The sequence below is a fragment of the Hibiscus syriacus genome, unplaced genomic scaffold, assembly GCF_006381635.1.
Source record: "Hibiscus syriacus cultivar Baekdansim isolate YM2019G1 unplaced genomic scaffold, ASM638163v2 tig00001478_pilon, whole genome shotgun sequence".
NCBI lineage: Eukaryota > Viridiplantae > Streptophyta > Magnoliopsida > Malvales > Malvaceae > Hibiscus > Hibiscus syriacus.
The window spans coordinates 4,035,572-4,060,861 of NW_024061874.1; the positions used below are offsets into that span (position 1 = coordinate 4,035,572).

At 34.4% G+C, this 25,290-nt stretch overlaps 1 protein-coding gene across 1 annotated transcript; it reads right to left on the reverse strand.

The window, feature by feature from the left end:
* Positions 1 to 11,333: 11,333 nt before the first annotated feature.
* Positions 11,334 to 14,599, reverse strand: LOC120127504 (homeobox-leucine zipper protein MERISTEM L1-like). The gene is made up of 9 exons (XM_039145402.1): positions 14,313 to 14,599; positions 13,900 to 14,206; positions 13,408 to 13,827; positions 13,181 to 13,282; positions 12,863 to 13,063; positions 12,601 to 12,775; positions 12,243 to 12,514; positions 12,056 to 12,151; positions 11,334 to 11,982 (listed from the first exon to the last, which is right to left on the reverse strand). Exons 1-9 carry the CDS (start codon positions 14,513 to 14,515, stop codon positions 11,638 to 11,640), a joined length of 2,121 nt encoding a protein of 706 aa, XP_039001333.1. The 5' UTR covers positions 14,516 to 14,599; the 3' UTR covers positions 11,334 to 11,637.
* Positions 14,600 to 25,290: the final 10,691 nt, after the last annotated feature.

The window sequence follows — 25,290 nt, forward strand, 5'->3', positions numbered from 1 at the left end:
AATTAAGTTGTTGAAAGATCAAATGAAGACAGTTAAGGGAGAAGATAATTATTACGGAGTTGATGCTCTAGAACTAAGCTTAGTCCCATATTTAATTCTTCATTCTAAGTTTAAAGTCCCATATTTTGAGAAATACGATGGGAATAGTGGCCATTCAGCTCACATTTCCATGTTCTTTCGAATTATGACAGGATATGAGAGAAATGATCAGCTCCTAATTCATTAGAGAGTCTGTCAGGTTCAGCCATTCACTGGTATAATCAAGTGAACCATTCATACATCAGAACATGGAAAGATCTCGCCAAGTCTTTCTTAAAACAATACAAGCATGTAAATGACATGAGCCCAGATCGTGTCATGCTGTAAATCATGGAAAAGAAATAATGAAAGCTTCAGACAATATGCATAGCGATGAAGGGATTTAGTTGTGCAAGTCCACCCTCCTCTGGATGAAAAAAAAAAACAAGGAAGCTCTTTGTACATACTTTGAAGGCTCATTTCTTCGGGCATCTGATTGCAAATACATCTGGGAATTTCTCTAATCTGATTATGGTCGGAGAGATGATCGAGATGGCTATTAAAAAAGGAAAGATAGATGGAGGTGAATCAAGCAGGAGACTTCCCATAAACAAGAAAGAATGAGAGGTCAACAACATCAACACCTTTAGTACCCAAAAAAATGTTACGATCGCCAAGTCAAAACCGACTGCAACTATACCATCAGGTACTTCTAGAGAATATGCGAGGGAACCAATGAGGGAAAAGGAGTATTTTGAGCCAATTCCCATGACATAAAAGGAGCTTTACTAGTAGCTTTTGACACACTTGTGGTATCACCATACCAGTAGAACCACTAAAGCCCCCATACCCCAAGTGGTACGATGAAAACACACATTATGAGTATCACAGTGGTGTCCTGAGGCATGCTATTGAAAATACCTCACTTTTAAGTGGATCATTCAAAGGAACTTGATTTATTTCAACAACTAAAAAACACCTAATGTTGCACAGAACCCTCTGCTTAACCACCAAGAAAGTGAGGTTAATACAATCATCAAATAGAGAGGCAAGAGGGCCATGACAAGTGTTTCTAAAGTAAGGTCTCCTCTCGCTTGGGTATGGATACAAATGGTAAAGGTAGGATTTCTTACGCCACATGTAAGTATATCAGAATATAAAGACGAAAATTATTGATATTATCATAATGAAGAGAGACACAAGGTGCACGAGTGTTTCGAATTTAAAGCTTTGATACAACTCATGATGGACAGGAAGGAGCTGTAATTCCATGAAGAAAACAATGACACTCCGGAAGCCAATGTTTGTGTGACTGAAGATTTATATGAGAAGGAGCATGGCACAGGCCGCCCTTTGATAATCACCCCAAGGAAAAGATGGCAGATAAAGTACCGGAAAAGGTGGTAATAACAACACTAAGACCTTTTCCCTATAAAGACAACAAATAAGTGCCTTGGAAATATGAATACCAAGTAAGCTCTTTGAAGGAAGATGTCGATGAAGTAGGACCTACTATTAGGAAATACTACTCCCAAAAGTCTAACCTACCCTAGAGACCACTTGAACGGTTCAAAGGGGATGTACTAGCAGTAAATGAGCCAATAAAGAAAGAAGAGGTTGTGGAGTTCTTAAAATTTTTAAAACATGGTTAGTACAACATTGTGGAACTATTACATAGTTTTTCAACACATATTTCAATGTTAAAACTATTGTTAGGTTCGAAGGCACACAGAGAGGCCCTTCTGAAGGTCTTAAATAAGACATTTGTACCGAAAGACATACCACTCAATAAGATGGATCGACTAGTTAACAACATCCAAGATGATAATCTCATATCATTTTCTGATGATGAGATTCCGTCTAAAGGAAGAGGTCGAGCTAAAGCATTACACATCACAACTCATTGCAAAGGGCATACTTTGCCAAGCGTATTAATTGACAGTGGCTCCACCATTAATGTAATGCCTTTAGTCACTCTGAAAAGGCTACCAATGGATACTTCCCACATAAGAACATGCCAGAGTGTGGTTTGAGCATTTGATGGGATAAATAGAGAAGTGCTCGGTAAAATTGAAGTAACATTAACCATTGGACCAGCTACGTATAACATAGAGTTCCTAGTGATGGATATTATACCTCCATACAGCTGCCTTTTAGGAAGGCCATGGATTTATCAAGATGGGGCAGTACCATCAACATTGAACCAAAAAGTCAAGTTTGTTATTGACGAGGCTCTTGTAATCATCAATGCTGAAGAAGACGTAGTGGTCAGCGTGACCAAAGATGCCCCTTACATATATGTGAATAAGGAGGCTTTAGAGTGTTCATTCTGATCATTGAAGTTTGTCAATGCCATATTTATGGCCGAATGGGGTAAGATTCCTAGACCAAGACTCTCAGAATGCACCAAGATGGAAATCAAGCAAACTTTGGAAAGAGGTGCAAAAATAGGAAGAGGGTTCGATAGTTTTCTATAAGGGATAATTAGCCCCATTTTTCTTGTTGCCAAATTTGATCAATTTGGGCTTGGATATCAGCCTAGTAATCAACAGAGGAAGAAGGAAATTCAGAAATTCCAAGAGAGAAGAAGGGCAAGAATGACTGAGGAAGAATTTCAATAGAAACCAATAGTTTTTTCTCCCCTTCATAACACATTCTGATCTGGAGGCTATGTGTTTGAGGAGGAAGAAATGATGGCCTTACCTGATATGGAAGAAGCTCTGAAAGACTTAAGCATAAATGCTATAACAACAGATGACACTAAATACATTGATAGATCTAGAATCCATCTATTACCGCCAAGGTACGTGCTTAACAACTGGACGACCGAAGAACTACCTGTGGTTTTCAAGTCTCTTTTAATGTAATACTCAAACTTTCCCTATTTTCTTATACCAGGGGCAATATGTGGTCTTTTGTAAGGGTTAATGAATTTTTTTATTTATATTTCAATAAAAGATGCAATTTTCCTTTTTGGTAAACTTTTTTTTATCTTATTTCATTTCTTTCGTATATAATTTTATTTATTTTCTTCATTCTATGTGGGATATTTCTTATCTCACATATACATATTTTTCTTCTCATTTCCGTTTCAGGTCTTTGGATCTTCATGATATGGACAATAACGATTCTGACCTGGAGGTGGATTTTGAGCAATTCAAGTGTCTTGAGGAAATTGATGAATGTGACTACAAAGAATAGTGCGACTTACCTTATGAGTTATTAAGAATATTGGAGAGAGAAGACACACAAATATTTCCCCATGAAGAGAAAATTGAAGTCTTGAACTTGGGCACGAAATAATAAAATAAAGAAATTAAAATTGGCACAACAATATAATCTAAAGCAATGCGAAACTTGATAGACTTACTTCGAGAGTACAAAGACATGTTTGCATAGTCGTACCAAGACATGTCTGGGCTAGACACTGATATGGTAGTCCATAAATTGCCAATCAAGCTAGAATGCAAACTCGTGCAATAAAAACTAAGGAGGATGAGACCTGAAATGCTCCTTAAGATAAAAGAACAAGTCAGGAAGTAGTTTGATGTGGGTTTCTTTCAAGTGGCCAAATATCCATAGTGGGTGGCTAACATAGTGCCAATACTGAATAAGGATGGAAAAGTGCACATGTGTGTCGACTACAGAGACCTCAATAAAGCAAGTCCTAAAGATAACTTTCCTTTTCTGTATATAAACACTTAAGTGGATAATATAGCCATAAATTCTTTCTTCTCATTCATGGACTGGTTCTCAGGATATGACCAGATTAAGATGCATCCAGATGACATGGAGAAAACCATATTCGTTTTGATGTGGGGGACATTTTGTTACAAGGTAATGCTATTCAGATCAAAGAATGCGGGGGTAACATACCAAAGAGCCATGGTGACCTCATTTCACGACATGATGCATAAAGAAAACAAAGTTTATGTTGATGACATGATTGTCAAAGGAGAAACTGAAGATGAACACATCGAGAATCTGAGGAAACTCTTCCCATGACTGAGAAAATTCTAATTAAAGCTGAATCCAAACAAGTGCACCTTCAGAGTAACATCTGGGAAGTTGTTAGGATTTGATGTTGATCTTAATAAAGTCAAAGCTATCCATAATCTACCCCCCCATGAACACAGAAAGAACTTCGAGGTTTTTTGGGTAAATTAAATTACATTGCCCAGTTCATATCCCAGTCGACAGACAATTGTTATCCAATTTTTCGTATTCTTCAAAAGAATAACTCTGGAACATGGGATGAGGATTGCCATATCGCTTTCGAGAAAATAAAAGAGTATTTATCTTGCACTCCTGTTCTAATGTCTCTCATCCCAAGCAAACCTTTGTTCCTTTATCTCTCTATATTTGAGATTTGATGGGATGTGTCGTGGGATAACATGATGAATCTGGGAGAAAAGAAAGAGCCATTCACTACTTGAGTAAGAAGTTCATCGACTGTGAAGCCAGATATCTACCCATTGAAAAAGTTTATTGCGCTCTAATCTCGGCCACACGAAGATAATACATGCTATACCATACCACTTGGTTAATTTTCATGTTGGATCCACTTAAATTCATGATGGGCGTGCATGCTCTCTCTGGAAGGTTAGCCCAATGTCAAATGCTATTATATGAATTTGACATTGAATACTTGAGCCAAAAGGCTATAAAGGGAAGTGTCAGATCTGACTTTGAACCATTAGACTTTGATTTCCCAGATGAAGACTTGATAGCCATATCTTTATAAAAGAAAGTATTTCTACATTTAACTCCTGGAAAAGGAATTTCGATGGTGCATCAAATGCGTTAGGGCACAACATTGGGGCTATTTTGTTCTCGCTCAAAGGAAATCATTATCCGTTCACTAGCAGATTGAACTTTGATTGCACAAACAACGTGGAAGAGTATGAAGCTTGTGTTTTGGGGATTCGAGCTGTTATTGGACAGAACATAATGACTTTGAGAGTGTAGGGAGATTCTGCCTTAGTGATCTATCAGCTCTGAGGAGAGTAGGAATCAATAGATACCAAACTGGTGGAATACAAAAAGCTCATTCTGGATCTACTTAAAGAATTAGATGAGGTCAATTTCCATTACATACCAAGATGATAGAATCAATTGATAGATGCTTTAGCTACCTTGGCAATAACATTCAAGGCTGGTATAAATGCAACTATAGATTAGAGATATTTGATTACATATGAAACCTTTGATTACATGCCAACATAGATTTACATAACAAAATAACCTACTATTTAAGTTGCTTCTGATCTGATAGTTACATGAGTAATGTTGTCCTAACTGTCTAACCTTACTTGTCTACCGTCTCGGATCATACGTGTGAAACATTCACACACTAAGTCATCGACTTAGAGAGGAACAATAATAATCTATATAATCATAATAATATCATGAGATTAAATATCATGCAACTATATATTAATTCAATGCAATTTACAGAACAATGAATTTCATACATAAACTTATCCATTTAGCAATCATAAATTCATATTAATAATTACGTTAGCCCATGATACAATACTGAGAACCTAAGGTATATGAGTACCGTGAGGTTGTGCACAATGTTGTCACCACAACTCGTATAAATGCACCGAAGTGCCACGTAGATTTATACCGAAGTGCCGCGTAGAATTGCACCGTAGTGCCATATAAAGTGTCCATAAGGACCACATAAAAATTCCTTAAGAATGATATACAAATTCCAAGGACCAATTATGTGTCTCAAATGACCACATAAATATTCCAAATGATACATATATGTCCCGAAGGACTGCGTAGATCCTCGACTCTTGGCATACCAATTATACCTATAGCTCTCATTTACATAACATGGGCTTTTACATTTCACGTAGTTTATATCTCATAGACAATAAATTCTTACCTTTATCACATGACTCAGGTAAAATTTTCATACGTATTCACTTAAATCATTGTCACATAATGCATATAATATGAATTCATATCATGTATCATAGTATGGAATGTAATCATGTATTAAGGTATTGAATCTAGACTTATCACAAGTCTAAAGTTTAATATACTATTATAAACATACTATGCATATGCACTCACCTATATCTCTTTGTCTTTCCCTCGATCGATCTTACTAGTCAATTGTTCCGAAACTCGTTTAGGCTTAGTATCTACATAAATATAATTTCCAAGACATTTAAGCCTAAATATATAACCCAATCTTAATAACTTAAACTATTGATAACAAAAAATAATTCACATTTCCTTATTAAGTGGTATCGGTACCCCTAGGTACAGTACCGATACTTCCATTTAGAATGGTATCGATACACTACTAGGGTATCAATACACAAATTAAATTCGATGTTTCCAAGTATCGATACCTATGGTATCGATACTACCCCTTTCGGTATTGATACCTCAAGAAGATGTTCATCTAAAATGGTCTTAGGGTATCGGTACTTGTTCATCAAGTACCGATACCCCTTGCCCAGAACAGACTACTTCACCCAAAAAAATCATTAACTCTTCACTAAATTTCAATATATAAAGCTTATTTCATACCACAAGCTCAACTCAATTACTTTAACTATCATTTATCTTCTTAACACCCTATAAACTTAACCCTCTCATTCCAATTCTTGAAATTAAGAAATTTACTAAATTTTCCATGTAATCCAAACTTAGTTCTAACACTTATTATTTCTTGTTCACACCTATGACAAGTCAAATTCAGCTTCTAAATTCAATTAAGTCTTCTTATTCAAATTTTCACTTATGCACTTCTTATATTCAATCCTCCATAACTTACAACTCATTGAGTTTCTATGCCCCTTTTTATCTCCATCACCTTTCCTAAGGCCTCATTAACCAAAACCACACTTGAATCTTAAGGATTAACCAAAAGAAAACCAACTCACCTTAGCTTATGTGCTTCACGATTGGAGAAGAAGAAGGTTGAAGAAGAGTTATCTGGAAACCTTTATTTCCTACACATCACGTAGGTATTAAAAGAACCATAAAAAATTTTAATTATTTCCCTTGTTCAATGACCTATTTGCCCCTTTATTTCTCCTTCATTTTCTAAATCATCCTGCACAAAATATTTCAATTCAGTCATTAAACCTTTCAATTTATCTAATTTGGTCACTGAATTTTAAAATCTCTCAATTTGGTCACTAACCCAGTATTGAGAATGTTACAATACTTACATTGGAGTTGGTGTCCACTTTAATATCAGTTGTAACATTCTTGTTCTTCAGATGGGTGTTAACATCAGCTACAAATCAAAACTTGGTTCTCACAAAGCATAGCAACTAAAATCAATTTCTTATATAACAAAATCTACATAGAAATAAAAAAGATAAATCCAGAAAATAAAAAAATTAACCCCCAACGAAAAAGAAAAAAAATATTAAGAACTTACAACTTCAGTGGGAGAGCTAGTAGTTAGAGTGAACTTTTGGTCAGTCTGATAGTCCTTGTAAAGAAGGTATATAAAACCCAAAAAATGAACATAAACATAAATATTACATCTTTGAAGTTTCAAATAGGTATGAAAGATACGAAATTTATGCTAAAAAATAAATCGTATTTTTATACCTCTGGATGGATGATATGCAGAACAAGTTTTTAGATAGTAATCATACTACGACATGTGCTAATTCTATGAATATAATTATATTTATCAAGATTATCAAAGTGGGAAAAAATCTATATCTACAGCTAGATTTAAACATCACATGCTTCTGACATCATTAAAAGGAAAAAATAGTCATCAACACCAATATTTCATACTAACAAAGGGAAAGAATGGGGAAAATAGAATAATGTATGAATTAGCAAGTTGCTGTAAATAGATAGAATGGCACCGTTCAGCTGAAAAAAGAAACTAAAAACAAAAAAGGAATCATTCGAAAGTGTGTAAATAACAAAAACCAAGCAACTCATAAAAAAAGGCGAATAAATTATAGAGTGAATAAAAGAGAACATGTGTAGAGATTATACCTGTGAAAATGGTGAAATTTGCACCTCAAATAAGATATTCGAGCATTGATGGCGTAACGTTGGAGGCCTCAACAGCTTCACGTGACGACGAGCAGCAACAGTTTTCCGTGGGTATTTTGGTATGTCCGGTGGAGATAGGAAATAGGAAAAAGGGATTGTGGGAATAGATGAAAAACAGGAAAGGGTTTCGCACAATTAAAATTTTACAACACTATGGCGTTTGTGTCAACAAATGCCACCATTTATCATTTTATAGCGGCGACTTCTAAAAAATGCCGCTAAAGTACATGTTTTTTTCGCGGCATTTGCTAGAAAACCCCACTAAAGTACTTATCTGTAGCAATGTTTGTGAAATAAACGCCACTAAAGTACTAGATTTAACGGCGTTTTTTCTAAAAATGCCACAATATATGTATCCTATTGCGGCGTTTACTTAAAAAGGTCACTAAAGTACTTAAATATTGCGGCGTTTGTGAAATAAAAGCAACTAAAGTAGTAGGATGCAATATAAATCAAGAATTTCATTATGAATCACATCATGAGACTGGTAATCTTCCAAAAATTTAGTCCTCTTAAATTACTTTCGATTTGGTTCTATTATTGTAATGTTTAAGAGGTTTAAGCTCATTAAACGAGGACTTCAAGCAATGGTCGTAAGTGATGAATGAGGTTCTTATAAAGAGGATGACACGAGAAATGCGAACTTTGTGAAAGAGAAGATTGTGAGTGATGATTAGTGGGATAAAATAACTTACATTATTGATTTCACAAACCTATCTATGACATTCTTAGAGCATACAACACCAATAAACAATGCCTTCATTTGATATATGAGATGTGGGATTTTATGATTAAGAATGTGTAGTCTGAAATTTAAAAAAAGAAAAATTATTCTCTTTCGAACTTCAATCCTTTTTAACATGTTGTTTATGAGATTCTTATAGTTCATTAGAGAAAAAGTTATACTCCTCTTCATTGTCTAGCTCACTCATTAAAAGGTATATAATCTTGTTAATTTTAAATTTTATATTCTCAAATATTAGTTTATTGATATATATATATATAATACTTTTAATAAGTTGAAGGTTTTATAGCGATGATTGACTAATCGAGAACTCTAATAGAATTGCTCCTCATAGAGATGTAGATATATCTCGAGAGAGGATGAAATGCTTTCGTAGATTATTTCCAAATGATGATGAATATGCTCATTTCTCACTTAAGAGTGGGCCTTTTGAAGATTTAATTTCTCTTATAAAGAGGTATTCTTTAGATTTGACAAGTTGGTGGACTAACTTTGGTGTCGAAGCTCCATTGCTTTAATCTTTTGCTTTTAAATTTCTTGGACAACCTACTTCATCATCTTGTTGTGAAATAAATTGGAGTACTTATTCCTTCATCCACTCACTTAGGAGGAACAAGTTAAATCCAAGTTGTATTGAAGATTTGGTTTATGTCCACTACAATCTTCGTCTATTATCAAGGAATTCTACTCAATACGAAGATGATAAAACCTAGATGTGAAATGCTAGTGGAGATGTATTTGATTCTTTTGGAGATGTGGGATATTTAAAGTTTACGAAACTCTCACTTGATGAATCATATTTAGAGAGCGAGTTAATATCAGAAGATGTTAACAATGATTGATTTAATGTTGTTTTAGAATTAGTTTGTTTTTTAAGATTTGGTACTCTAATATTTTAGTTTCATATGATTTTTTTTATTTTTTTTGAACTTTAATGAATATTTATGATATTTTTATGTCTATTAAAAATTTTAAAATTTATTTTAAATTTATCATACTATTATCGTATTTGTCCCTATAACTTTTAAAAATTACCGTTTCCCGTATATATACTTTTAAAAATTATTGTTTCTTGTCCCTGTATCGGTGGAACATATCCCAACACAAGGTCAAACGTATCTTGGAGGCCTCCCTCTCATCCGTTCGTGAAAGTCAACTTCGATTCAAGGAAAATACAATCGAATCAACATGCTTGGTCAGGAGTGATTATAAGAGATGCAGAGGGTCTCATTTTGGGAGCATGTAGGCGTTGGATTGAAAAGGTTACTTTAGCCTTCGCATCGGAAGCTTGGGCGGCTCTGCATGCTATGGAGTTTGCCTGAGATTTGGGTTTCACGAGAGTCATCTTTGAAGGAGACGCTCGGTCGGTGATTTTGAAGATTGTATCCGAGGAACCTAACAAATAAAAAATAAGTCTGATTACATGAGAGGTAAAGCAACTAATGGCTTTAATGGAAGCTTGTGAGTTTCAATATATTCCAAGGGTGGGAAACAAAGCCGCTCATACCTTAGTTGCTGAAACTGAGCTGGGCAACTTAGATCGGTACTGTATCGAGGAGGCGCCTCCGTGAGTTATGTTTCAGGTAGCCGAAGACAGAAGGTTTTTGGATCCCCTTAATTGATCCGTCGGGTTGGGGGTTTTGCATGTTATGATCCATCTTTGCGTCGTGTTTTTCTTGCCGGGCCATCTTCATCTTCACTGTTTTCATCTTTTCGAGCAAGGAGGAAGGATAGTCGCCTCAAGTGTCTTTAGTTTTTTTTTCTTTAAACAGTTTGGTGTTTTGTTCTTCAGACTTGCTGTGTTATAATGGGTTCCAGCTAACAGTCTTTTCGGCTACAGCATAACGTATTAAAATAAAAACTCTATAACTTACTAAAGTATATAGATACTTCGATTATGACTCATTACATTCAATTTAAAGGATCACATCATTAAATAATAAAAAGTAACTTTCCACGTATAAAAAATTTATTGTTATAATTGATAATTTTGACCTATTAATATTGAGTTCACGAAATTATTATTTAATTTGATCATAAAAATGAATAATTAAAATCTATCTAACACGAATTTAAATTGATATAAATTCGAAATTTACCTAAATTTAAAATGATAGTTCCGTAATAAGTTGAAAACTTTAACCCAAATAACCTCAACCTAAAATACCAGCTTATTGCTTAAGGCGTTGTCCCCCCCCCCCCCCCAAACAAAAAAAAATTAACTCTCCTTAGTCCTTCGCCGTTTTCATGTGAAATGCGTTTTACTGTTATTTGATCAGTTAATGTAACATAGATATTCAATCAACCTTGATTGATTGATTGTAGGCAAGAAAAATCCTACTGTAAGAGAGATCAAATTTGCCTGTTTTTTTATCGTTGGTGTATCATTCCCCAGCTTTTCATGCATTACTATTTGGACGGCTAGAAAAATTTTCAAGAAAAAGAAATATCAGCTCGATTACCTTTTTGACAACTAGTAATTGGATCAAATGGTAGGCAATTCAAGGTTCTATGTAATAAAAGCAAAGGCTATTCATTGATTTCAAAGCTACCAAAACATAAACCAACCACAAATGTTTGTCAAAGGCGGGTGTGAGTCCAGCTAAAGGTTCAAACATAAAACAAATGAAACCAAAAGGAAAGGGAAAGAAATTAGTCTCAGAGACTTAGCCTAACTAAGGTCACAAAAAATGGTGGTTTCCTTGTTTGGCAAAGTCAATACCCGAACCAAGCTATTTACCCTTGCAAGGATCATGAAAGGTGCGTTCTTGACTTCTTTTCATCAGAGGCTACCACCATTTCTCGGTCAAGCATTATCACACATGACCGCCGCCTTGATCCTTTCCACTGAGACTATTGATGGTAGCCACTGATCCGAGAGACAGTTTTGCCGTAGGGATCGAATCAACTAGAATCTGGAATGCGACGGTGAGGAGGGAGCCGCCGGAGCCGATTTCCACAATTCCTTCTCCATTAAGTCCCGGACCGTCAGGAAGTATTGCAAAACCCGACGGTAGAAGCGCGACATAATCAGGATCCCCGCCGCCTAAGACGATGTTCATAGCAACGATATCGACCGGGGAATAAATCACGTATGATCCCGTAGCATCACTGCAGCTCTCTTGTAGTATTAACATGTTGGTTTGGTTTGAATTTCCACTCTGCAAAAATTTGTTTAAAATTGGAAAATGTTAGCTTAATTACAAGGATTATGCAAATAGCTAAAGAGCTTACATTTACGCGCAGTAAGGAGACACAGTTGCCTGGGTCACGTCCATTAGCTATATGAGCCATTTCTTCAACTACACCACCATTTGAGAGGATATCCCACTATACATTCAAGTGAAGCATCTAGGGTTTCGGATTTATGGAAACTATGCAAATGCTTTGATCGAAAGCTTCGATGATCATGTTCGCTTACCTCGCTTCGAGAGTTCTCATCCCTAAGGAAATCGAAAGCCCTCTTCGGTGGAACCGGGATCCAGAAGGAAGTTGCAGCACTTAGAACAATACCAAGTGGCCTGCCTGGATCATCCATACTCTTCCTGGTCATTACCCTCACATCATCGGAACCAGTTGCTGATAAAGTTGTCCAAGCATGGGCTGTTGAAGCACCGACTCCGGTGCAAAAGCTAGTCACCATCCTCTCTGCCAACTTCAACATACTCTTCCTTCCTTCTGTACTAGTTATAACTGCAGAACATGTAACATAACACAGAATGAAGTGCACTAAACAGGCAACTGAACTTGTAAGAGAAAGGGGTTATGTTTGCTTTTACCGCATAGATCCCCAGCCGGAATGTTACTGGCCATCGAACTCGCAAGACGTTCGCATTGTCGATCTAATGTAGCAACCCATCGGTTTGCCCCAAAAGCTAAACCAGAATTGACTAATGGTCTGTATATGTTGTGGACAGCTCTATCATCCACTTCTACATGTTCAACCCATATAACCTAAAGTATATCATGAAAACATGTGATGATTAACTGAAGGTTTTGGTTGCTATAAACAGAGAATTTACACTAAAAATGTAGCTTTACCTTTGAGTATCCATTTGGTAATTCTTGGATCAAACAACCCGATGGTCTTCTTCCACATTTGGAGATCCGACTCGGTCGTAAATTATCCAAGGAAACATCGACCACTGCCCAAGTTCCGTCGATGTGCTGCTTGCAGTACCTCACAAAATAATTCTCCCGAGTCGGTACGAGTGGTGAAGGAACTTGAAACTCAGCTGTCATCTGAAAATGCAGAACACTAGATAGATCATCAGTATCTCTTATAGTATCTTTCCAATTACTACTAGAATTTCATGTATGACATATTATTGGATTGAATGTATAGTATCTAATTAGTACCACTTGCAAGGCTCCATTGTAGTTTCCTGCTACACCGGTTGATAGGACTTCTAAAGTCATAGCCCTTGAAACAATGCCGCAAAACACACTAGACCATTGATTCTGCAAATCCATAATTTGAAATCAGAAACAATTAAGTGAAGCTGAACATTTATGTAAAAGATTTATATTTGATGCACAAACAGTTCATCGAATAATCTCCAACTTAAAAAAAAAGAAAAGCTTACCACATCCATGAGAATCTCAACAAGGTTAACATGATTCATAATAATAACAGCAGAATCCCTTGAAGCTTCAGATCTCAACCCCAAAGGCTTTGGTCCAATACCCCTAGTGAAAGTCCTCAAGTATTCTTCTTCATTCAAAGCATCCAAAGAATTCTCCCCAGGAACCCACAAAGGTTCACCAGATCGAGCCATTCTCATCAGTTCTTCCATTGCAGCAACTGCAAGCTCAACAATCATAGGCTTATCAGTTTCAGTAGGCCAAATGACTGACCTCAAAAGATCTCCAACAGCAACACCACACATCTCTCCTGCAAACCCAGATTGTGTTTCAAAATTGAAAGCTCCACCAGGAAGGTGAGGAAAAGAAGTACTCATAGGCTTCCCTACATATTTAGCTGATGAACAAGTTATCCTATCAACCTGCAACAAAAATGTCACGATTTTCAGCATCAAACTATGAATAAATTGTATGTGTAATGTTTTCCTATTTACCTCTTCTCTTAACCGGGCATTCTCAATTCTCAAGTGCTGCTCATCAAATGACATCTCTCCAAGAGCAGCTAGTCCTTCACAGTTGGGGCATTTAGCATTGCTTAGTGCATCCTTGTATCTATTGTTCTCGGCACGGAGCTTCTCGTTCTCAGCTTTCAACACAGCATTTTCATGGCGTTCATGCTGAGCCTTCATCTGGGTGCGTTTGTTTTGGAACCAAAACTTGACTTGTAAAGGCTCTAACCCTAACTCGCACCCGAGCTCCTTCCTTTGCTTATCATCTGGGTGAGGGCACTCTTTAAAGAATCTGAGAAAAATAAACAAAAAAAAGGAACAAAAAACTTCTTTAATCTGTCTCGCATGATCGCATCACTGTTCATCTGCAAGTAAAAGAGGAAAAATGAAGATCTTACGCTTCCATCTCTTGGATTTGATGATGAGTATGGCGATGATAACGCTTCCTCTTGGGGCGTTGGCTAGGATCCTGATCATCTCGGGAAGGTGCATCCATTTCAGTACCCGATTTGGTGTCGCAATCATCGTCGATCCTCATCCTCCCCGTCAGTTCACTTTCGAACAAACTGGGACTCGTATCAAATATATTGGGGCTGAACATGGCTACAAATAGCTATGGATTTTCTGGGTTCTACCAAGGGAACATGCCAGTAAATTGAAAAGAAACTTTGGAACAGTGAGAATGAATGAATAAATAAAAGAAGCAGGCACAAATAAAGTCGAAACCAGTGAACTTTCTAGGGCAAGTAAACCACATACTATCTCTCTCTTAAGAAAAAGTTTAAGCTCGTTTATCGAGAAGGATATTCTTTTTTTCCTTTCTAATATCTTAATATATTCATTTAAGACCTATCTTAAGATATAATCAAAGCTCAAGTCTACCATTTGAGAACTAAACATACGAGTTTAGTAAGAAAAGCAGCAAAATGGGTGAAAATGGGGAAAGAAATTTACCTGATTGATTTTTGGTAAAGGAGACAGAACTTTTAGCAAAGGGTGTGCCTTTAAAACCCTAACCAGAACTACACAGATGACATATCTGTGGATTTTCTAAGGAGGTTTTGGGTTGATTTCAACAGTTTTTTTCCCTTAGAAAAGCTAATGGGATCGTTACAAGTTGCAAAATAACTGAAATGACTAAGGCATTTTAGTCATACCAAAAAGTGCCAAAAGATAGCAGAGTTAACAGTGAGAAAACCCTTTGACTCGCACGAACTTTCAGACCAAAAGATTGTAACGCTCAACTAAGTTGTCTAGTACTGGACTGTAAGAAACCCATTTTTTGTACTCCCTCTTTCTCAATAACGGGCAATTCTCTTCCTTTGTAGCTATAAAACATATATGAAACAGAAGAGAGAATGAGACCTAAACCCTTTCGAGCTTTGTTGAGAATGGAGTTTTTAAGTTTAGGGTCACTGTGAAAAACCCACCTTTGGGGGTTAAGAGATGAGTGGTTTTTGACTGAGACCTAAGCTACCAGACGAAGAAGACGAGAGAAATGAAGAGAAGAAAGAGTGGAAAATATGGTAGCTAAGTAGTTATTGCAGAGGGTATTGATTGGAGAGAGTGCAATAGCATTAATGGAGGGTGAAAAGAGGTGTAATTGCAAGAGAGAAAGAGAAAGATAATGCATTTTCTTCACTTTCATTTGTTTAAATTTAATTGCAAGAGTATTATATATACTAGTGATAACAGTTCGGTTTAGATCGGCCATATGAAGAAAATAAGATTAATATAATATTTTTTTTAATTTCATGTAACTGCAAAGTAGTATATATTAAAAAATATAACATATGTTCAAAAATAATTCTTTAACTATTTTAACATTAATCGTTCGTATCTTTGACATTTATATTGCTTAAATCTAAATTCTTAAAAAATAACAAAAAATTGCTTGACTCATAATATATATATATATATAGTCACCATTTTAAAATATATGAAATAAAAATCGAATACCATTTTGGTTTCATGTTTTTCACCTACTTATATTGTCATCTTCATCGATATTAATAGGGTTTTTTTTCATAATTGTCAGAATAAATATATTAGCTATGCAAACTAATAATCTAAAATGTTTTGCCCACTGGTTTTTTCATTAATAAATGTGTAATGTCTCACAAATAAATATATATACCAAAGGAATCAATTAGGTGAAAATTAATAACTTATGCATATAAATCCACTAATAATTAATCACTTCTTTTCTCCAATTAACTAATGATTATTTGTTATACCAAGAATATGTTTCAATAAATAAAATTACCAATTATGTATAAATGCATTTATTTTTTTACCAAGAAAATGAGTACTAGTATACATTTACAATAATACACACGCATATCGTGTATAACCGTTATGCACGCGCATATTCCTTTTATGAAATAAAAGTCATTATTTTTGTTAAATATAAAAAATATTAAAATTATAATGAAGTTACGCTTAATGTCGCGGGGTAAAACAACGACGGACGATATGAAGGATTTGAGGGACGCGTGGTGCAGAATTCACAAAAATGCCTAGTGACGCTCCAATCTAGTTTGTTGCCTTGTGTGGAATGGAGACCCCCGAAACCAAGCTGCCTTAAATTTAATGTCGATGACTTGCTGATTGTGATGGAGTTCTAAGAGATTATCAGGGGAGGAATGCGCTATATTTTATGGTCCGATTTCTGCAGATTGTTCTGACCATGAGGAATTGATTGCTATGAAAACAATCCTCCAATCGTTTATTGAATCCGAAGAAGGTGTTCATAATGAGTTGGTCATGGAACCAGATTCGCAAGTTGCAGTATCATGGGTTACTAAGCCGTCATTGAGACCATATATTTTGGAATTTCTTCACCAGCTTTGATAGGCTTTCACATCAGATTCCAGGTATTCACTTTGCTTTTGATGCTAGAAACCGCAACGCTATGGTTGATTTCTGATAAAAGATGAAAAGAAAAAAGATAGTATGTTCAAAGCCTTGTGATAGTCACTAATGTAATACTTCTCACTGTAGACAATGTAACTTTTGAATCCTTTCTTGGAACCATTTTGGCATGATTAGCTTTCAGTTAAGCAATGCTTTTTATAACAAAAATAATTTATTGTTGTGAAAAAAATAATAGCAAACTAAACACATAATAAGAATATCTTTTAGAATCATTAACACAAGAAACTAATTACTTAAGAATACACAAAAACCATACAAGAAAAATGTTAGAAATCCTAACCAAATAAATTTTAATAAAAGGTATATTCAGATATTGATAGCCACCGACAAACCGTAAATCAGAATCGAGCAACGTGAGAAAATTATTCACTAATAAAAATCGTGTATTCAAATCAAATTTAAGGGTCTAAAGTAAGTAAAATATTATGATAACAAATAAATGTTATCTTGATTAGTCATGTCAATGTTAAATCTAACATTGAGAAAAAAGATTAACAAAAATAACGGTCGAAAAAATAGAAAAAAAGTGTCATAAGGAGAAAAGAAAATGTGTCACAAAGACATAGTTATTCAAAAATAAAAAGGAAGAAAAAAAATATAATAAAAAAATAAATAATAAATACCGATAGTCGTCGATTAGCACTAAGACTGATGCAGTTATCATAAAAATGAAAAAAAAAGAAGATTAATTGTGACACAAGAAAAAAAAAGATACACGTGCGTATCTTATTTATACATATGTATTTTATTTGTACATATGTATTATTGATTATATTGACATCTGTTAAATAATTATATCTAGTTATAATTGTGAATTGATTTTTCATCCTAAAATTATAGTCGAGGAATTATACTTCATTCCTTTAAGAAACCAACCAACTTGTGTACTATGTGTGTAGATGTTAGATTTTTTTCCCTATGCTCCAAAATGAGCCTAACTACATAGATAGATTCTCTCTTCCCCATGCCTCCCAACCATCCATTAAATGAAGTGTGTATGAAACTACACCCATGCCTACCAAAATCTATGTAAGTTCTTTTTTGATTTATAGGATAACTTAATTTTGTCTATTATATTAATATGCATTATTCAACGGAGAAATAAGTGCATATAGAAAAGGGTAAATGTTTTTATCTAAACTTATAAATAATTAAATTTTTATTTTAGTATCAACCAAATATTTGATGTTGGATTAAAATTTATAATTGTGGGCACATATGTATAGTGTATAATGCTATCACAAAGTATGACATAAAATTAAGTGATCAATAATATTATATGTGTCATATGTATTATAGTGTCATGGAATTAAAGTGTAGATATCATAAGTTATATTTATAATTTGACGAGTGAAAAAATTATAAATACTTTATAGATTGACCTAATGTTCATCCTATATGAAGAGATAGTGATATCCAAGAAATAGGTTAACTCGTATAACTCTTATTTTGTCAGATAATTTTTATAGCAAGAGAAAACTTATATTTTTGGAAGATCACAACAATAATTTTTTTAAGATTTTAACTTATCGATTAATTCAAATACGCTTCTATATCTAATATTTTATTATAATTTGATTCTCGAATCTAAAACATCGTTAGAAAATTGGGTTTTAGTTCTTGTGGGTTTTGGATTACAGAATCTTCTCAAAGAGTGAGTTAATATAATGGTTTAGTATATATATTGTGTCTAAATAAATTATTTTCCATCATACTATATTATATACCATGACCTAATTTGTTTCGTAAATTAGTGACAATCATTTATACAATATTAAATGAAATTTGTGTTTTGCTTGTAAAAGACCAACACATTCAAATATTAGGAACGGGTTCATATTAATGACACGTACCAGTTTGTTGTCATGTCTTTAACTTTGATGTCATTTTTCAACTGTATATTAAGTTTTTGTTTATCAGTTATATTATCAATAATATGTATCACATTTTTATTTATCTAATTTCAAAACTAAATAAAAAATATAACTTAATTTCATCAATTTAAAATGTAACTAAACCATAATACTCCCAACACCATTAACGTAATTTTATCCATGTCAGTTTCTTAGTTAAAGGATGCTCATTTAGATAAAAATATTAGAACCAAACCATAAATAAATATAAAATTAAACCAGGATCAAATCATGTCAAGCCATCTAGAATAAAATAAATATTAGATTTGCGGAAGCGTATTTGAATTCATTGTTGGAGATTACCAAAAGGTTGAGATATTTGAATCTTTCTCTGGTTGTAATCTTCCAAGAAAATAGAATTCCATTTAGCATAAACTCTCTAATGGGATAAGAGATAATACAAGATATCTATTTCTTGGAGACCATATCCCCTTTATATAGCTGATTGAATCAGTTATTGTCTGTACTTATAACTCTGCCCCCAACTTTAATAGTATCTACACTTTTATTTCCATGATACTTCTAATACCTTATGACTTTATGACATAATTGATCACTTAATTTATTCATATTTTATGATAACAATATACATGATAAATATGTGCCCATGATTATAGATTTTAATCCAACAATCTCTTAATTGGACAACATATGTTTCCTGATAAATGTAGAACCTTATGAACTCAAAATTTGTTATCATGTAATAGGTATTCTATAACAATCTCGTCCATCAACTATAACCATATAGGATCAAAGCGGCCTTTGTCTTATCTATCATGACTAGACCCATCAATGGTCACGTATACAAACACAATTAAATGACATAAATCAATCATGGAGCGTAACATGGAAATTACATACAATATGAACCACACATGTCTATTTCCAACTGGTCCTCTTTAAACATAAGTGAGATCAGTCTCTAAACAATAAAAAAATGAATAAACTGAATACTTTATTTTTGATCAGAAACTAACCAAATACATAAATGTCTAAAAACTAACATAAGTAAACAAAACTCCCACTCAAACAATGATACCATCAAGTGATATAACACTCATATGAGCAATTTGCTCATGAAAGACCTTAAGTACTAAACCTTTTATGAGTGGATCTGCTATCATGGAGTTTGTTCCAATGTGTTTAATGGATATTTCTCCATTTTGCACTCTCTATTTCACAAATAGGAATTTTATGTCAATATGCTTTGACTTAGACGAGCTCTTATTGTTGTTGGAATATAGAATTGCTAACTTATTGTCATATAGAGTTTAAGTGGTCTTTCAACATTCTCTAAAACATGCAGCCCAATGACAAAGTTCTGCAGCAATATTCCATGGTTTGATGCCTCATAACATGCTAAAAACTTTGCTGCCATAGTGGAAGAAGCTACAAGTGTTTGTTTGGCACTTTTCCAAGATATAGCTCCTCTAGCTAGATTGTAAATATAGCTTGAAGTGGATTTTCTACTATCTTGGCACCTAGTGAAATCAGAATCGAAATACCCGATGACCTCCAAATGATTTGATCTCCTGTAAGGGAGCATGTAATCTTTTATTCTCCGAAGATACCTCATAACCTTCTTGGCTACTATCCAATGGTTCATACTAGGGTCATTGGAGTATTTACCTAATATCCCAACAATGTACGTAAAATCTGAATGCGTACATACTTGAGCATATATCAAACTCCCAATAGCTGAAGTTGTCTAAACGATCCTTAAGCTCTTTGGGGCTATGGCGGTGATCGGTCCAATTTAATCTTGGAAAATAGTTGGGTTTTAAAATAAAGAACAAATAAACAAATTTGGATTCACCATCGACCTTTGGGTTAGGTAGATCGGATACCTAAAAAATATTTTTTAAAATAATTTTAAGAAAAATAATTTTAAAAGATAAAAAATGGTATACGTTTAACCAGAAATTCGTTTTGAAAAGGATTTAAGAGTTGATTATACGTGGGGAAGGATTAGCACCCCCACAATGCCCGAAATTGGTACCTAAGCGATTTATACGTCATCTAAATATTGAAATTGTTAAATTCAAATATATATTTAAATTATGATCCTTTTTGGAAAAATATCAGGGGTATTATTTTACACGAAAAATTCTCGAAAATACCTTCATTGTCAGTTAAGGGGGCACTTCCATGAATTCCCCATTCAAAATAATATTGCCCAAGTTTTTAGATAAAATACATATATTAAATATAGTAAAACAAAAATTCATTCGAAAATAAAATATATTATTTTGTTCAAACAATTCTTGGAAACATATTCCTTGTTAGTTAAGGCGCGTTTCTATAAATTCCTCGAGTTAAATAATATTTTAAAATATTACAACTAGCGAGTAATTAACAAATATATGGACGATGGATCAAAATAATAAAGATAGTGACTTTAGGCATTAAAATATACAACCAACAAAAATAAAGGCAACCATTGCGAATATTTCACAATCCAAGCACTACAATCGTAAATACACCAACTTTAATCATTCAAGACCAAAATGAAAATTATTAAAGTAAGGCACTCAAATTAAAATATTTCTAAAAATAAGATAACAAGTGAAATGGGACTAAAATGAAATAAAAATAAAAACAATATCCAAATCATAAACCATCAGTGACTAAAATGCATAAATTGAAGATATCATATCTAAATTATAATTAAATAATTAAAAAAACCCAAATAGTGGCTAAAATGAATAAAAATAAAAACCAGTGATAAAATTTGAATAAATCACAATAATGAAAATGACTAAATTGAAACAAGCACAAATTATAGCACAAAATTAAAGAAATAAAATAAACAGAGGATTAGTGACCAAAATAGAAAAACACGCATGAAATTTAGGGACCTGGAAGAAAATAAGCCAAAATGTTAGTGCTAAGAAATAAATAGGTAAAATCACTAAATCAGTCCCTAAATATTTTTAAGAAAATTAAATAGTTACTACACATGACCAAAATGTAAAACACGCCTAAAAGTACAGGGACCAAACAGAAATTAAACCAAAAATATATAACATGAAGTAAAAATGGGTAAATCACAAAAAGGTCCCTGTAGGTGACCATTTTGTAAAAACATGCCTAACTTAGGGGGACCTAAGTGCAATTTCCCCTAAATTTTTCTATAAATACAAAATTTTATTTTTTTTTCTTATTTTTTCATTTTTTCTTTTAAATTATTTTTAGAGAGAAAAGGTCTCCCATCTCTTTAGAAAATCGGTCGGTTGTTGGTGGCTTACCTTCGTCAGCTGCCACTGCGCCGCCGTTGGCCACCAAATTACATCGGGAGATCCACCTCGACGTGGGTAGTCCGGATCTGGGATTAGTTTTGCGAGAATCGACCCCAAGTTCCATAAAAATGGTCGAGACCTTCTCAGCTTCCATCGTCCCAATCTCCACCGTACATCGTCAGATCGCCGTGATATTTTGGTATGTTGGTCTCCTCGTACTTGAAAAGCTTCTCACCGTTTAGATCTTCGAATGGGGTCCCCTAACATCGGTGAAGCTTCTGGCCGAAGGTATCTACTCACTTCCCCTATTTTTTAGCTTATTTACGTTCATTCGAAATGATATATATATAATCTTGGTGTTTGATTTATGAGAAAAAAATATCAGAAATAAAAAAACATTGTTTTATATCGTTACTTGAAAAAATGGATATCCCCTGTTACAATTATATTCAAATCAGGAGAGTTCTCCTCCTCCCCTTTATATTGTTGTTCCCCCTATTGTTTTTCGAGTTCCCCCCATTTTTCAAAAAAATCGAGACCCCTCATCGATTTCACTAGAATCCCCCTAAAACCAAAAAATACCCCTTTTCTTTCTGTCCCCCCCCCGTTTTTATCCCATTACATCAAATTATATCAATTAATTGACTGCTTATTGAAATGATGTTGTTGGCAGAGATGGAGTGTTATAGTGGGTGGCATAGTGATGGGGTTGACAGGCGTGGAATGAAAGGCACAATGATAGGGTTACAGTGATGGCACAATGGTTTCACGTGGGAGATCAATTCGGGTACGGGTCTAGTTGTAACCGGGTCAGGTTTGCTTTGTGGGCTCGGGTCATGAGTTGAGTGCTTTGGGCCTTGTTGTAAATGGGTCTACTTTGTTTTTGTTTGGCCTTATCATGCCTATTTGTAATTTGGACTGGGGTGGGCTCGTTGTACTGGCCTGCAAAGAAAATAAAATAAACGTTAATAATAATAATAAAAATGGGTCCGAGTAAAAACAGTTGTCGACAGCTACCCCTCTTTGCCCATTCTTGTGTTAACAAGAATAGGGCAAAGATAAAAAGACAATGTGTTTTTGTCCTGTTCCATCTCCGTACTCTGAAATTTGATAAGGGATCTTCTCCACTGTTTTTCCAAGGTAGATCAGATCGAGAAACGTTGATTCATTCCACTGTTCTTCAGGGAAGATTGAATCAGAATAAATTTACTTCATTGCTCTTTAGGAAGACCAAATCTGAAAGAAGAATAATCTTCCCCACTACTCTTTAGGGGAGATCAGACTTGAGAAAATTTTGATCAACTTCACTACTCTTCAGGGAAGATTGAATAAGAATCGATTTGCTTCACTACTATTCAGGAAGACCAAATCTGAAAGAAGAAGAATATGCTCCATTACTCTTTAGGGGAGATCAGACTCGAGAAATCTTTGGTCCACTTCACTGCTCTTCAGGGAAGATTGAATCAAAATCGATTTGCTTCACTGCTCTTTAGGAAGACCAATCTGAAAGAAGAAGAATCTGCTCCACTACTCTTTAGGGGAGATCAGACTCGAGAAATCTTTGATCTACTTCACTGCTCTTCAGGGAAGATTGAATCAAAATCGATTTGCATCACTGCTCTTCAGGAAGACCAAATCTGAAAGAATAAGAATCTACTCCACTACTTTTTAGGGGAGGTCAGACTCGAGAAAACTTTGATCCACTTCACTGCTCTTTAGGGAAGATTGAATCAGAATCAATTTGCTTCACTACTTTTCAGGAAGACCAGATCTGAAAGAAGAAGAATCTACTCCACTACTCTTTAGGGGAGATCAGACCTTTCAAAGAAATTTGATTCACTCCACCATTCTTTAGAAAGAAATGAATCGGGATCGATTTGCTTCTATTGTCTTCAAGAAGCTCGAATTTGAAAATCAAACATTACCAATCATTAGTGTACATTTAAGAATTTGAAAACAACATACTCGAAAGTTTAGATTTTGAGAGTATCTTTAAGAATCCATTTCTCTTGTGAGAACTTGTCTCACAACCACCAGATATGGGAATCTTCATTGAATCGAGTGCCATTTTAACCTCTCCCTTCTTGTTATTTTGGATTGGTTGATAACTTCTGCTGATCATAAATCTTTAGTTTTCTTGAAAAACCTATAAAATATTCATCTTGATAGTGCAATGAATCTGAATAATGAATGCAATGATGCAATTCATTTACCATTAATCTTTTGAGAAAGTTAAAAGGTCTTTGAGAAAGATAAAATTAGAAATTTCATGGAAGCGAACCAAAATAGAAAAGGTTAATTTTAAGAGTCTTATGGAAGATAGGGATGAGGTTTCTAGCGAAACGATTTCAAGAAAGACTAAAGTGAACTTTCTAGGACATAAATCCTCAGAGAGTTGAGATTGAAGACAACATTATAGAAAGATTGACTTCTCTACATGAGAAAGTCACGTTGAGGAAGGATACTACTTAAAAGTTGACTCCTCTTTACGAGAAAGTCAAGATGGACACAATAAAATATTGACTCATCTTCACTAGAAAGTCAAGAATGACAACACTAAGATATTAACTCCTATTCACTAGAAAGTTAAGAAGGGCAACACTAAAATATTAACTCCTCTTCGCGAGAAAGTCAATAATGAAAATACTGAGAGATTGACTTATCTTCACGAGAAAGTCAAGAATAACACTGAAAGATTGACTCCTCTTGACGAGAAAGTCCAGAATGACAATATTGAAAGATTGACTTCTCTTCACAAGAAAGTCAAGAATAACACTAAAAGATTAACTCCTCTTCATGAGGGAGTCAAGAATAACAAAGATCGACTTCTCTTCATGAGGATGTCAAAAATAACATTGAAAGATTGACTCCTCTTCATGAGGGAGTTAAGAAAAACAAAGATTAAATTCTCTTCACGAGGAAGTCAAGAAAAACAAAGATTGACTTCTCTTCACGAGGAAGTCAAGAATAAAAAAGATTGAATTCTCTTCACAAGGAAGTCAAGAATAACAAAAATTGACTTCTCTTCACGAGAAAGTCATGTATAACAAGGATTGACTTCTTTTCACGAGGAAGTCAAGAATAACAAAGTTCGACTTCTCTTCACGAGGAAGTCAAGAATAACAAAGTTCGACTTCTCTTCATGAGGAAGTCAAGAATAACAAAGATCGACTTCTCTTCAAGAGGAAGTCAAGAATAAAAAAGATAAACTTCTCTTCACGAGGAAGTCAAGAATAAAAAAGATTGAATTCTATTCACGAGAAAGTCAATAATAACAATGATTGACT

Bases quoted from the DNA above. Each gene is read 5' to 3' on its own strand.
- LOC120127504 (XM_039145402.1), bottom strand. From the start codon at position 14,515: ATGTTCAGCCCCAATATATTTGATACGAGTCCCAGTTTGTTCGAAAGT. The intron at 14,207-14,312 runs GTAAGATCTTCA...TATTTTTCTCAG, and splicing joins CAAATCCAAGAGATGGAAGC to ATTCTTTAAAGAGTGCCCTC. The intron at 11,983-12,055 runs GTAAGCTCTTTA...AAATTTTTGCAG, and splicing joins TCTCCTTACTGCGCGTAAAT to AGTGGAAATTCAAACCAAAC.